Source organism: Grammomys surdaster, unplaced genomic scaffold (assembly GCF_004785775.1).
Source record: "Grammomys surdaster isolate TR1022 unplaced genomic scaffold, NIH_TR_1.0 142, whole genome shotgun sequence".
Taxonomy (NCBI): domain Eukaryota; kingdom Metazoa; phylum Chordata; class Mammalia; order Rodentia; family Muridae; genus Grammomys; species Grammomys surdaster.
In genome coordinates this window covers 1,004,306-1,019,661 of record NW_021604600.1, presented here as the reverse complement: position 1 = coordinate 1,019,661, position 15,356 = coordinate 1,004,306, and the positions used below count along the sequence as shown (strand labels likewise).

At 41.1% G+C, this 15,356-nt stretch overlaps 1 protein-coding gene across 1 annotated transcript in view; it reads left to right on the top strand.

Annotated features, from left to right (window-relative positions):
- Nucleotides 1-15,356, top strand: part of Dnah3 (dynein axonemal heavy chain 3) — a 162,689-nt gene that overhangs the window by 82,001 nt on the left and 65,332 nt on the right. The window contains exons 37-40 of the mRNA XM_028764257.1: nucleotides 519-619; nucleotides 1,849-1,954; nucleotides 4,025-4,154; nucleotides 9,527-9,772. Coding sequence (XP_028620090.1) covers nucleotides 519-619; nucleotides 1,849-1,954; nucleotides 4,025-4,154; nucleotides 9,527-9,772 — 583 coding nt within the window. The remainder of the gene's footprint in view (nucleotides 1-518; nucleotides 620-1,848; nucleotides 1,955-4,024; nucleotides 4,155-9,526; nucleotides 9,773-15,356) is intronic.

Here is a 15,356-nt window from a genome sequence, read left to right as displayed (position 1 = left end):
ACATAGTGAGACCTGTCTCAAAGTAGACTGTGAAATAATAACAATAATAATAATAACAACAACAATTTTGTGGTAATACAAAGAAAGATCAAATCACTTCATAGGCATTGATAATGCCTCAATTTTACCTCAGGCTGCAATTCACTGTGAGGCCAGATACTCTGTCCCTAAAATTACAGTCTTTCAGCCATGACAGCAGTCCCCAAGCCTTTTGCTCTCCATGTCTCCAGAACACTTTTATTACCCTATACTTTGCCTATCACCTTCCTCCTTTTGGCAGAATATAAACCCAAAGAAGATGGGAATTATTGTCTGCTTCACTCTATGCACTAAGAATGATGCCTGGCATGTAGTAGGCACTTAACACGTATGTGTACACTCCATTGAGTTAATTTTGTCTCTACTGTGACCTTTCCTCTGTAGATGGGATTTTAGCTTGCTCCCCGTCCCTACACTTTCAGCTGTGGTTAATGGATGGAGAATCTAACCTTGTGCTCCCCCAAACCTTACACTTACAGCTGTGTTTAATGAGTGGAGAGATCATACAGATGAGCTCCAAGATGAGTCTGATCTTTGAGCCAGCAGATCTAGAGCAGGCCTCCCCCGCCACCGTGAGCAGGTGAGCTGGCATGTTTGGCATGCCTCTGTTCATATGGGTGCACATGCTTGGGCATGAAGGGAAAAATAAAATTAATCAGGAGTAGGAAGAGGAGAAAGAGAAAGTGGGGGAAGGGGAGGGAGAAGAAGAATGAAGAGGCATAGGTAAAAAAAGAAAGAAAAGAAAGAAAGAGAGAGAGAGAGAGAAAGAAAGAAAGAAAGAAAGAAAGAAAGAAAGAAAGAAAGAAAGAAAGAAGGGAGAGAGGGGGGGAGGGAGGATGAGAGGGAGGGAGGGAGGGAGGGAGGAAGGAATGAAGGAAGGAAGGAAGGAAGGAAGGAAGGAAGGAAGGAAGGAAGAAGAGGAGGGTGGAGGAGGAGCAAGAGGGAGAAGGAGAAGAAGAAAGAGGGTAGCTTACAAAGAAGGAAATGGACTGGAGCCCCTCAGTGATGGCAAGAACTTGTTCCCCTTCTAGATGACCTGAGTTCAGTTCCCAACATGCATGTCAGGAAATGTACAACTGCCTATATCCAGGGGACACAACACACTCTCCTGATCTCTTTGGCTACCTGCATACATGTTGCATATCCCCCACACAAACATGCACACATGTACACATAATTAAAAATAAAAGTAAACTTTAAACAACGGGAGAGGAGGAAGAAGGAGGGACTCTTTTGGCTTACAGTCTATGGGCTTTCAGTCTGTTGTGACTGAAAGGAAAGGTGCAACAGTTCATATCATAGTAGCAGAAATGTGTGGTCAGGGGTGGTTCACATCATGGAAGTAGAGTAAGGCAGGAACCAAGATTGGGGCCATAACCTTCCAAGGCCTTCCCCTCCCTAGTGACCTATTTCCTTCAGATAGCACCACCAAGTGGGGAACAACATTCAAAATATGATGCTATAGGGAACACTCAGATTTAAACTGCATGTACATATGTGTATATACACACGTACATGCACTTTATGAGCATATAGAATGCAGTATGGCTAATAAGGAAAGAATTCAAGATTCATGGCACTATTCTCTACATGGAGAGGGTGATGAAGCACTTGGTTAACCTAGTTAACCAAGGGAAATAAGATAAATAACCTAGGGAAATAAGATGAGAGAGGTTATATAGCTGGATAAAGGCTGTTGTCAAATCCCATAAAGCCCAGAATACTACATGGCCGTGCTGGTGCTAATAAATGTCAGCCAGTGTTAGTAATGAGCAAGCACACAACGAACCCAATTGTCTATGCCTCTAGGTGTGGGATGATCTACATGGAGGCCCACCAGCTAGGCTGGAAGCCCTTGAAGGACTCGTACATGGACACTTTGCCCCCCTGTCTCAGCAAGGAGCACAGGGAACTGGTAAGACTCTGGGACATCCCTTTCACCACATGACTCCCATACTTAATTCCCTCCTCCTCCCATGGACCTTGCAGGCCCACCTCTACCTTCATTGTCTCTCTATCTTCCACAATAGTCCCATTATGTTGTCCCAGGCTGCCTGATATTTTTAACTTTCTTCCTCATGTAGTGGGGATGATGTAGTATAATCTATTTTTTCTTCTTGTTCTACCTCCCCCACCCTCATGGAGAATACCAGAGCCAAGAACAGTTCTCGATGGTGACCATGGTGTTGCTTTTTTACTCTACTATCCCACTAGCAGAAATATCTATAGCTACAGTTCTAGAGACAACCCCTTAGAAGAGCCATGCCCCTCTGTGCTGTCACCCCACAAATGGTATGGCAAATAAAAGTCACATTTATCCCATCCTAAGAAAGTAGAAGAATCAGAAAGATGGTTCTTCTTGGTAAAAAAGAAAAAAAAATCTTGCTGCTAAGCTTAGGAACCTGAGTTCAATCCCTAGCACCCATGTAAAGATATAAAGAAACGAACAGTGGATACCATGGCATACGACTATAATCCCAGTGCCAGAGATAAGGAGAAAGGAGAATTTCTGGGACTTGCTAGCTAGCCATTCTTGTCAAACTGGTAAATTCTGTGTTCAGAGAGAGAGACCCTGTCTCAAAAAAGAAAGTGGAATATGACTAAGGAAGACCTCCAGATTGACCTCTGGCCTCCACACACCCAAACACATGTGACATGTATTTGCATATATATGTACACATGTAAATTAACAAGTCAGTATACCAGAAGTAGAAAAGTTCAGGCTACATAGGTAACTGACCACACTGTCAGGCCAGGGAAGCTGGGAGGGAGATCCTGTATTTACAGTGCCTCTTGTCTTTCCTTGTTGGAGTAAACATCCTTAAGAGAGTCTCCTGTGAAAGAAGCCGAGGGTCGGATTTTGTCCCACTCTAGAATAGTCTGGAGGATTATATAGGACAATCCCATGTATGCCCCGTTCATATCCATATATAATATATATGACCACAAGCATTTATAGAAATACCTGTTCACGTGTACTCCCTGGAACTAACATACACACACAGATGCACACACGCACACACACACTAGGAGATGCCAAGACCTCATACTCATCAAGTCCCTTGTGGACTCTATCATGTCCCCAGATCCCTTATCGGAGCGTGTGACCCACTGTAGTCTGGGCTTGCCTGCCTCTGTGGCCTATTGGTTCCCTCTCTAGCTCAGTCTCACTCCTGGGCCATCTTGTCTTGTTTCCATTCCTACAAAACCCAGGTTTCACAATCCCCAAAGCACCTGTGCCTTTTATTTCCCATTTATACATCTTGCCCAAGTCAGACCTTTGTCACTGGGTCCTATAATCTCCTTGCTGAGCAGTGTGGCCCGAACACTCACAGTCTTCTGGGTTCAACTCCCACCGCCACAGGAGAGAATCATCGTTTTCTCCTCCAAGAGGCCTTCCATGACTCGTTTTTAAGACTTTCCTGTTATTCACCCCTTAATGCTTTTTTTTTCCTGATGACACTTTCTGTGACCTGTAACATGCTTAGTTCTTTGCTTATTGTCTGTCTCTCCTCCTCCTAGCAAGGGGTGAGTCTGTCTTCTCTATTATTCATCCCAAGCATATTTGCCACAATGCAATCAGTAAATACCCAATAAATATTTACTCATTAAAGGAATACAGATGCCCTTCCATTTACAATGGAAACTCACTGCACACTAAAAATAGCATAAGTTTAAAAATGCATTTAGTCTATCTAAAATACAAGTGCCATGGATTAGCATCACAGTATACTGTAAAGAATTCTCCTCTTGCCCTGGTGGTTATGTGACAGTTGGGGAGCCATCATTCACTGCTGTAACCCTGCATCCTGAGAGAGCATCATATGGCTAGCCCAGGAAAGGATCAAAACTCCAAATTTGAAGCATGTAAATTTTGAAACAGCACTCAAAAGTACCCAACAATTAATTGCACCAGGCATCTCCAGCCTCTGAGGTGGGGACAAGCTCTTTGTTTCCACAGTCTCACGAAGCTGTCTCCTCTCAGGTTGAGGACATGTTCACATGGCTTATGCAGCCCTGTCTGGACTTTAATCGGCTCCATTGCAAATTTGTGGTGCAAACATCTCCCATCCACCTTGCCTTCTCAATGATGCGGCTGTACTCCTCCCTGCTTGGTAAGTGACCGTGATCTTAGTTCACACTGGGTGTGTCTTGGCTCATGATTTCACTCTCATCTTTGCTTCCTCTTAAGTTACCATGGGACCTGATGTCTATCGAGAGCAAGAGTGCTTCGCAGTTTAGATAGTGGAACTTATGGAAAGAACCGGTTGTTTTGTCTCATATTGCTCTGTGATTGCACAACGTTTACCCTGCTCTTCCTTCTCCCACCTATGGTTTCTCATCCACACAGAGGAAACAGTTCTTGAGCCTCTCCTCCACACAGAGATTTTGATGACACGTTAGAATGTTTCTCTTAAAATCTACGTGGAAAAATAGATAAGTTTTCACGTGTTAAGAAAGTTATGAGGTCTGGGGAGATAACTTACCCAATGTTAACTCAAAAATGCTTACCACAGTAGCATGAAGTTTGATCCCAGAAACTACATAAAAAGATCAGGTGTGGTGGTACATGCTTGCTATCCCAGCACAGATGGATTCCTTGGGTCTCACTGGCCAGCTAGACTAGCAAAGTCAGCACCTTCGAGGCCAATGAGAGACCCTACCTCAAAAACAAGATGGCACCTAAGGAACAACACCCGAGGTTAACCTCTAGTCTCCATGCACAAGCACACACACACACACACACACACACACACACACAGAAAACATATTATAAATATATAAATTTAAAACACATGAATAGATTAGAAGAGAGCTAATACTAATTTCAAAACCAGAAAACTTCTTCAGAAGACAAAGGCTCTGTGACAAACATACCTCTGAGGCATAATCACACATCTCCGTAACTGCTTTCACATACATTGGATTTCACTGACATCTACTGCAAATGACAAAGGGAATGTGCATTTGGAGAACTCTTACTGGAATGCCTCTTCTTTTTCAAGATAACAGCTCAAACTCAGATGACTCTTTTTTACAACTTCTGATTCCTAAACATGTTTTTTCCGCTTATTTTCCCCAAAAGCATTGTAAGTATAAACTAAAAATGTAACATAGTTAACAGCGGAGTGGGGACTTTCTACATATTGGTTTATTTTCATAAATTAAACTCTGAGTACTCAGGAGATGGCTCAGTGAATAAAGTGTATGCTGCGGGTAAGTATGAAGACCTGGGTTCAAATCCCCAGAAACCACATAAAGCCAGGTATAAAGCACATGTTTATAATCCCAGAGCTCTTGTACCAAGATGAGCAACAGAGGCAGGAGAATCCAGGGATGCTTGTGGGCTTGATAGACTGACATACACAGGGGTAATCAACAAGAGCCCCATCTCAAGGTAGTAAGGTGAGGACTGAGGTTGTCCCCGGATCTCCACATGTACCCTTTGGCACATGTACTCCTGCCCTGACACACATGAACACAACCTACTTAAGTTCAGAACTCTCTTTAGAAAGAAACCAATTGTATTCAGTGTCATATATTTGCATTTCCTTTGCAAATGCTACATATTTTCTCAAGTTCTGTCTACTGTCCTTATATAGTTTCCTCCAAGTGAAGAAGCACTCGCACGAGAAACAGGCTCATTGCCTTCAGCTCCACGTAGCCCCACCCTCTGCCTTCCCAAATGTGCCACTGTGAAACCTCCCGGAAACTCTCCCCACTAAACACCAGAGCCTGAGCGTGAATGTGCGAGTAGCTCACTCCAGAGCTGTAACTTTCTGTTTTCCTGAATGCAAGCACATGGTAGCTATGTTGATCAAGGCCTTAAGATGAGGAACTGTGAATGCTGCTTTAGTTTGAAATAATTTTATATTTACAAAAGACTTACAAGAAGGGCATGGGAAGAGGGGCATATCTAGATTCTTCTCCTATCTTCAGATTTTTAACTCCAGGTCAACATTGACCAAGAGATAAATGTCAGAATAAACAAGGGCATCGGTATCATGCTGCCAGTGTTGACACCTCACTGCATTTAATTGCCGTATCCCCACAGTTTGCTCTAATCTGTGACATTTTGTCTTTGCTTGTTTTTGACAATCTTGCTTCCCGATACTAGCCAGTTATTTTCTCATAATTTAATTAAGGTTCTTTATTTTGAGTTAAGGACATGGAAAATGTGGTATACACATGCACACACACATATACTCACATACACACACATGTGTATAGTGTGTGTCATGTATATATGCGTGTATGTATAGATATATATGTTATAAATAGTAGGATGTGTATATGTATATATACATATGTTTGTGTATAAACATATGTGTGTTATATGTAATATGTGTAATGTGTATGTATATATAAGTAATAGGATATATATATGTAAATATATATAATATATATATTATATAATATTACACACACTAGAACTCTGGTTAGAGCTGGCTTTGACTATATGATCATCCTGCCTGAGCCTCTTCAGTGCTGGAATTATAGACATATATTTATTCCATCCGTAGTTTGGAGAAACTATCTTGGAAAAGAGCAAAGCCAAAAAATTTACTCATCCTGATTTTAATGCTTATTATAAAGCTACTGTCATCCAAACATTATTGTACTAGTACAAAGACTAACATGGCCAGTAGAGGAATAGAAAGCATAGAAACAAAGCCTCCCATAAATGGCTAAATTATTTTGACTTATATGTGTCAAGACTACCCATGTGGAAGAATAATGTTTTCAATACACAGTACCAGGTAAACTAGATTGTCACTGTAAAAGAATGAAGTTGGCTAGGCTGATGAGATGGCTTAGTGGTTAAGAGTGTTTGCTGTTCTTGTGGAGGACCCAAATTCAGGGTCCAGCACCCATGTAAAGTGACTCACAACTGCTTATAATTCCAGCTCCAGAGAATCCAAAGCCCTCTTCTGGCCTCTCTGGGCACCTGCACTCATATGCACATACCCACACTCATACACAAACATACAAATAATTTTAAAATAAATCTTTAAAAAAAAAGAATTGAAGCCAGGAGCCCTTAATCTCAGCACTAAGGCAGAGGTAAGCAGGTCTCTGCGAGTTCAAAGCCAGCCTGCTCTACATAGTGAGTTCTCAGACAGGCAGGGCTATATAGGAAGTTGGATCATTACCTAATTTAAAAATATAAATATATTGACTCAAAATGGATGCAAAATCTAAATAGAAAGAAAAAACTACTATGAATTTTTAAGAGAAAAAAAAAGCTTGTAACTTTTAACTTTGTAACAAATTCTTGGATGTAGCACCAAAGACATGGGCCAAACATAAAAAAGAATAAACACACTGTATGTCATTAAAATTTAAAATCTGTCTACAGCAAAAGGTATTACTAACAGTAAAAGGTCAACGCACACAGAACAAAAGATATTTGCAAATTTCGTGACTGATAACGAATTAATATCAGGTGCCATTCATGATATAGCCTTCAATCCCAGCACTTAGAGGCAGGGGCAGTTTGATTTCTTTGAGTTCAAGGCCAGCCTGACCTACATATGGAATTCTAGACCAACTGTGGATACATGATAAAATCCTGACTCAAAAATTTAAAAGAATTAGCATTAAAACTAAAAGATGGCTCAGTCATGTCAGACATACAAGAAGACCCAAGTTTGCAATCTTCAGAAAAGATGTGGAAAATTGGGGTGCAGTGGCATATGCCTGTAACCCCAGCCCTGGAGAGGCAGAGATACTGGATATGAAGGATTTATTGAGGGGCCAGCCCAGCCTCATCAGCAAGTCCCAGACCAACAAGAGACTTTGTCTAAAAAAAAAATGGGTAGCAGCTGAGGAAGGACAACCGGGGTTGGCCTCGGTCATGTATGTGCCTATACGTGCACAAACATCAGCATGTATAAGTGTACTCTCAGCCACAGAAACACACACAGACACATACAAAGAATTACGTTAGAGGATATAGGAAGAAGCATTATTTAAAAACATAAACACTTATTTGGCACAAAAATACAAAAATGGCCAAGTATCTTGAATGAACATTTCTCCAGGAAGCTACACATGGGCAGGAATTACACAGAAAAGGCTAATCACAGGGATGTGTAAATCAAATCCACAATGACGGTTATGTCTTTTCACACAATACATAAATAACAAGTGTCTGAGAGGATGCAGAAGTTGGAACCCTTGTGGACTTAGGGACTGTTGCTGTGAATATAGAGTGAACAGTTTGTCCAAATATTTTGGTGGTTCCTTTGAAAAAGGAGCCATAGACTTCACATATGTGGTCAATATCCTGGTTTCTATGTATGTACTCAAAATAACTGAGCACAGGGACTTGAACAGACACTTGTATGCCCATGCATACACATTCAGGTTGTTTCCTAACCCAAATATCTATCAATAGATGAAGGGATAAACAAAATGGTATAATTGCAAGGTGAAACGTATTCAGTTTTTTAAAAAGGAAATCTTGGGGGTGGAGAGAAGAATCAACAGTTAAAAGCACTCATTGCTCTTGCCGAGGACCTGGGTGCAGTTTCCAGTACCCACATGGCAGCTCACAACAATCTGTATCTTCAGTTACAGGGAATCCAACTCCTCCTTCTGACCTCTGAGGGTCCCAGGCATATATAGCACACATACATACATGCAGGAAAAACATCCATATGTATAAAATAGAATTCAAAGTATTATAATTAATAAAAATAGATAAGGAATCATTGACAAGCACAAAATTGGTGAAGCATGAAGATACTATCTATGCTAATGAAATAAAGTAATCACAGAATAACGGGGTTCTAGAATGTGCTTAGGGTAGTCACATATGGATATAGAAAATAGGGTGCTAGCCATGTAAGGAGTGGAGGACCAAACTCCAGTTCTGGATAAAGGAGCACTGGCTATGAATAGCAATAATGGTTGCCCACGTGAATGTACTGAAGTGGGTACACTTTACATGTGTTTAATCACAACAATATATATATGGAGTAGGGCGATAGACAGCTCAATCTATAAAGTGCTTGCCATGCAAGTATAAAGACCTGAGGTCAGATCTCCAGCACCCAGGTAAAAGCTAAGCGTGGTAGCTGTTGCCTCTAATTCCAGTACTTAGGAAGTGGAGACAGAGGATCCCTGGAGCTCACTGGCTAGCCAATCTAGCCAAATTAACAAGTTCTGGGTTCAATATGAATCCCTGTCTCAAAAAAGAGAGGTGGAGAGCAATTAAGGGACACCCAGAATCCAACTCTGACCTCCACCTGTACCCTCAGACATGTGAACACACATGAGCCTGCATACAGACATATACACACATAAGAGCCTGTAGTCACTGTGTGTGTGGATACATGTATATGATAAAAGGTCTGGTGCATGGCATGGGTTCTCAGCCATTTCAGTCGCCTTCCCAGGTCCTTCATAGGCAGACCCAGCGCTCATCTCTTGCATTTCCAGCACTTTTCTCAACCCAAGCTTCACTTCCTTTCACTTTCAGATGAAATCCAGGACATCCAAGAGGAGGAAATGGAGATATATGAAGGTCTGTCAAGCCAGCAGATCTTCCTCTGGCTGCAAGGCCTGTTTCTCTTCTCCTTGGTGTGGACTGTGTCGGGTACCATCAATGCTGAAAGCAGAAAGAAATTTGATGTGTTTTTCCGAAACCTGATCATGGGCATGGATGATCATAACCCAAGGCCCAAGAGTGTGAAACTCACCAAAAACAACATCTTTCCAGAAAGAGGTACTCATGCCCTGTTGTGTGAGTTTAAGTCATGTACCCCAAACCCAACTGAATGTATGGGGACATGTAAGGTCTTATCAACAATTGCTCCTTCAGAGCTGACCCTCTCACCCCCATGTAAGAAGTAAGTAGCCCTAAAATAAGGTCTTTGAGGACATTTAATTACTTTTTAAATATAAAACCACAATGATAGTTTATTTTGGGAAGTGTTTGGGGATGTTATTTTATTTTTGTAAAAATTTTCCATCATTTCACCTCCCAGTAAAAATAAGAAATACCAGCACTACTGTTCTTCTTGATGGTTTCAAGTCTTGTTCTGTATGTTCACGTGCTTCCTATTTGGTGACTGTGACGTTAGTACTTCTTTTTAACTTTGTCGTTATAATGTCACATGTTGAAGTATTTCCAATTTTGCTATGTTATCTTTGAACTAACCACAAATATTCTTTGATGTGAATGTTTAATAACGGAGTGGTGGTTGCTTAAAGGTTGACTTGATTCAGTGTTAGAAAGCTGGCTCTGTGGCCAAAGTGCTCAAGTGGGGGCCTTGGTTTTAGATCTCTCGCATCCCTGAAAAAGCCAGATGTGGTGACATGGCTTGCAATCCCAGAACTGAGGGGGACAGCCAGGTGGATTCAGTCTAGACAGACAGCAAATTCCAATTCAGTTGAGAGATCCTGTCTCAAAAAATTATATGGTGAGAGACTAAGCAAGACACCTGACAGTGACCTCTGACCTCCACATTTACACACAAAACTGAGAAAAAAATACATAATATTCTACATACATACACACATACATGCATAAACTTACTTCAGAGTTTTATCGGCATTGTGACTTTTGAGTCTTCTTTTCCATATGTAGCTTTGACTTACCTTCCTATTACACTTTAATCTTTTATCATACCTTTGTCATTTCCCCATATAGTTCCTATACATTTTAAAATTTATAACTATTTCTTTCTTTTTGAAATAGTGTGAATGGTATTATGCTTCGGATTTTAAGTTCTATGTGATCATTTCTGATAAGCAGAAAAGAAGCTGACCCTGTACCTGAAAACCTTGATGTATTACTAATAAGTTCCAGAGAGATTTTTTTTTGGAGTCTCTTCCATGTCATCCTTTTATGTCACAAAGCTTCATTTCTTCCTCCCTAATTTTTATCTCCTTGTCTCATTCCATTCAAGACATCCTAGTATGACTCTGAGCAGGAGTGATGAAAGAGGATCCTAGAATCCTAGAAAGAGAAAAACTCCAACGTAGGAAGATATCTAGTCCTTTCCCTTAAGTATGACGACATCTGTGTTTGTTTTGAGCATGTTCCATCTATTCTGAATTTGCTGAGATGTTTGATCATGAGTGGGTGTCTCGGTTACTTTTTATGCTGCTGTGGTGAAACACCATAACCAAAAACAACTTGAGGATGAAAAGGTTTATTTGGTTTACATATCCTGAATCACAGCACATTGAGGGAAGACAAGGTAGGAACTCAAGCAGGGGAAGAACCTGATGCAGAGGCTGCCGTGGAGGAATACTGCTTACTAGCTTGTTTCTTATGACTCATTCAGCCTGCTTTTTTACACAACCCTGGACTACCTCTCCCAGGGTAGTACCACCTACAATAAGCTGGCTCTCCCATCAACTACTAATTAAGAAAATGCCCTACAGCCTGATCTTATGGAAGCATTTTCTCAATTGAGCCTCTTTCCTCTCGGATGACTCTAGCTTATGTCAAGTTGGCATAAAACTGGTCAGCACAGTTGATCCTTTGTCAACTTGACACATAAACACATCACGGCTAAGCCATAACCCTTCCTTTCTTGTTCATCCCCCAAGAGCACACACATTAATACCAACATTACAATATAAAGCATTTTACAAACTTAAAAAGTCCCACCACCTTACAAATTCAAACACTTGAAAGTTCAGACTCTTTAAAAATTAACACTCTTTTAAAATCCAAAGTCTCAATAAAACTCCAAAACTCTTTTTAAAAGTTCAACGTCTCTTGGGCTCCAGCAAAATCAAAAATAAATATTTTATTTCAGGAGGGAGGAAGCAGGGCACAATCACAATCTGAACCAAGCAAAACCAAATTCTAATTGTAAATAACTCAATGCCCAATGTCTGGGGTTCACTCCAGATCTTCTGGGCTCCTCCAAAGTGGTTGAGTCACTTCTCTGCCTCCACTCTGTGCTGCATACCCAGTTCGTCTTCTAGGCTTGAGCCAGCTCTACTACATGGTTTGTTGCTATTCTTGGAAGTCTTCCCATAGTACCAGCATCTCCAAAATACTGGAATCTTTTACAACAACTGGACTGCACTTTCACCAATAGCCTCTTCTTGGCCTCTTCTTGGTATGGAGCCTCAAATGCTAATAACCCCTTTATGCCAAAAATGATAATCACCTGAAAGACTCTTACACACTACCAAGTTAGGCTGCCAGCACAAGTTACAACCTAGGCAACCTCTAACATACATTGACCCTGACCAAACACCTCCCAGATTTCACCTTAATGGTGCTGGGCTCTACTTAATCATCACTAATTTCTCAGCTCTAGTTAGCTATGAGAAGCAAGGCAGTAAGCAACGTTCCTCCACAGCCTTTGCATCAGCTTCCTGCCCTGAAGGCTTTTGACATTGCATTGTCCCAACAAAGCAGAGGTTTTACTTCAGTGGTGCTGGTCTCTTACCACAGCTGATCCTTCAGCCTCAGCTGACCAGACACCACAGATTCTCTATTCAAAATTGCAATGGCCTTGAGAGAGATTTTAAACTTTCCAAGCCAGGCCTCCATCATCTGCATTTCTATCAGCATTGCCTTCTAAGCTCCTACAAAACAGCCCACTGAGTGCTCAACAATTAAATGGGTTTTCTAGCCCAAAGTTCCAAATTCCTTCACAATCCTCCCCAAAACAACTTGGTCAGGTTTGTAAAAGCAATACTCCACTCTCCTGGTACCAATTTCTGTCTCAGTTACTTTCCTACTGCTGTGATGAAACATAATGACCAAAAGCAACTTAAAGGAGGAAGAGTTTATTTCACTCAGACTTCCATATAAAACAGTTAGTTCATTGTCAAAAGCCTACAGGGCAAGAAGCTGATGCAAAGGCTGTGGAGGAACATTGCTTACTGCCTTGCTTCTCATAGCTTGCTCAGCTGGCTTTCCTATAAAACCCAGGACTACCTTTGCTCCAACTTATGGCCTCCCTTATCATTCACTAATTAAGAAAATACCCACAGGCTAGCCTACAGCTCAATCTTTTGGAGGCATTTTCTCAGTTGGTGTACTTTCCTCTCAGATGACTCTAGTTTCGGTCAAGTTGACATAAAAGCTTACTAGCATAGTAGATGTTGAATTTTTATCAAATATTTATGAAAATCATATGACATGGCTATTCTTCTTGTCATGTTAATAACATAGATTGCAAAAAATAATCCAAATGATAAGCCAGCTTTACATACCTGTAACCAATCCCATTTCATGAATTTGCTAACATTTTGTTGAGGAAATGCATTTGTATTATAAGACCCTCAGAGTGAGGACCCTACTGCTCGATGGACAATGTGATTTCACTCCAAATCACTCATGAGAAACAAGTCTTGATGCAAACAGCAAGAGGATTTATTCAAACCAGCGTGCTGGGGCTTCACCCGTATCCCACACAGGGGTAGAGGAGATCAGCCCCAAGCAGTAAAAAACTTCAGCTTATAAAAGCTCCTATAAAGGGTAAAAACACAACCAAACCAAGTGGGTAGGGAAACACAGCATTCTCATTGGCTCCTTTTAAATTGGCACGCACTATCTTAGCATAACATCAGGTTCAGGGTCAGGGGCTCACACATTCTCTATACCTGTTTTTCTTAGAACTGTTTACCCAGCCCATACCTGTTTTTCTTAGTCCAACTGGGCCAGAGAGCCCCAAGCTGAGTTTTGGGGGCCAAGCTAAAATTTTCCATCCTTTCAGTATGTGGATGAAAATGAGTTATATTTTGTAAAATCTCTAGTTTGGGCGTTCGGATAATGCTGATCTCATAGAATGAGGTGTGTTTTCTAGAAGAGATGATGGACATTTGGCAGCATTCCTAGTTTTCTAACTTCCTAAAATGTACTTACATTTTGATTTTTAGCTATTTGTCTCTTTCTGATACATACAATCATTGCTAAAAATCTCCTCCATGAGTTGCTTTGACTGCATCCTACAGTTATTGAAACACATTTTAATTTGCGTTTAGGTCATAATATTCTAAAATTTCTCTTTATAGCCCTTTCCTCATATGCATGTGGTTCATGTGTATGCATGTCTGTGGGTACATGTGTAGATGGAGACCCACAGCTAATGTTGGTTGTCTTGTTCAACCCCTCTCCACCTTCTTCACTGAGGCAGAGCCTCTCACTTGAACCTAGAGTTGGACAATATAGCCAGTCTGTCTAGCCAGTTTGCTGTGGAGATCCCACTTCCAACTTCTAAGTGCTAAAATTACAGACAGACTACTGTCTTAGGGTTTTATTCACCATGACCAAGGCAACTCTTATAAAGAAAAACACTTAATTGAGGATGTCTTATAGTTTCAGAGGTTTAGCCTATTATCATAGCAGCAAGCATGGCAGCATCCAGGAAGACATGGTGCTAGAGAAGGAACTGAGAGTTCCACACTGTGATGGTTTGTATATGCTCGGCCCAGGGAGTAGCACTATTAGAAGGTGTGGGCCTGTTGGAGTAGATGTGGCCCTGTTGGAGGAAGTGTGTCACTGTGGGTGTGGGCTTTAAGACTCTAATCTTAGCTGCCTGGAAGCTAGTATTCTGCTAGCAACCTCCAGATGATGATACAAAACTCTCCGCTCTCCCTGTACCATGCCTGCCTGGATGTTGCCATGTTCCCATCTTGATGATAATGAACTGAACTTCTGAATCTGTAACCCAACCCCAATTAAATGTTGCCTTGGTCATAGTGTCTGTTCACAGCAGTAAAACTCTAAGATATACACCTTGCTCTGCAGGCAGCATAAGGGTACTGTGTGTTCCACGGGACATAGCTTGCCCATATATGACCTCAAGTCTGCCTCTACAGTAACACTATTCCTCTAACAAAGCATATTTCCTAATAGTGCCACTCCTTATGATCCAAGCACTCAAACTCATTAGTCTATGTGGGCCATTCCTATACAAACTACCATAGCTATGAAGCCCAACCTGGTACTAGTTATGTGGGTATTGGTGATCAGAACTCTGGTCTTCATGGCTGGTTGTGCAGCAATGCTGTAGCCTCTGAGGTCTGAGCCATCCCCTCAGTCCTTGATACTTTTTTTGTGTGTCAAAACCTTGTACTTTTTCAATTCTTATGTTCATCTTTAAGGACTGAGATTTTCTAGCTATCTTTCTCTTACTGGTTTTATTCTAATTCTACTGTGCTCCAGAAGTATATACTGTATGGTATCTATTACTTTAAACGTGTAAAAACATTTTATAATCAAGAATGTGGCCTTTTATGGTGAACATTCCATGTGAGTTTAAGAAGAATGCATGTCTGATGTTTTCAGATGGTAAGTTTTAAGTGTCATTTATATTCAGTTGCTTTGTGAT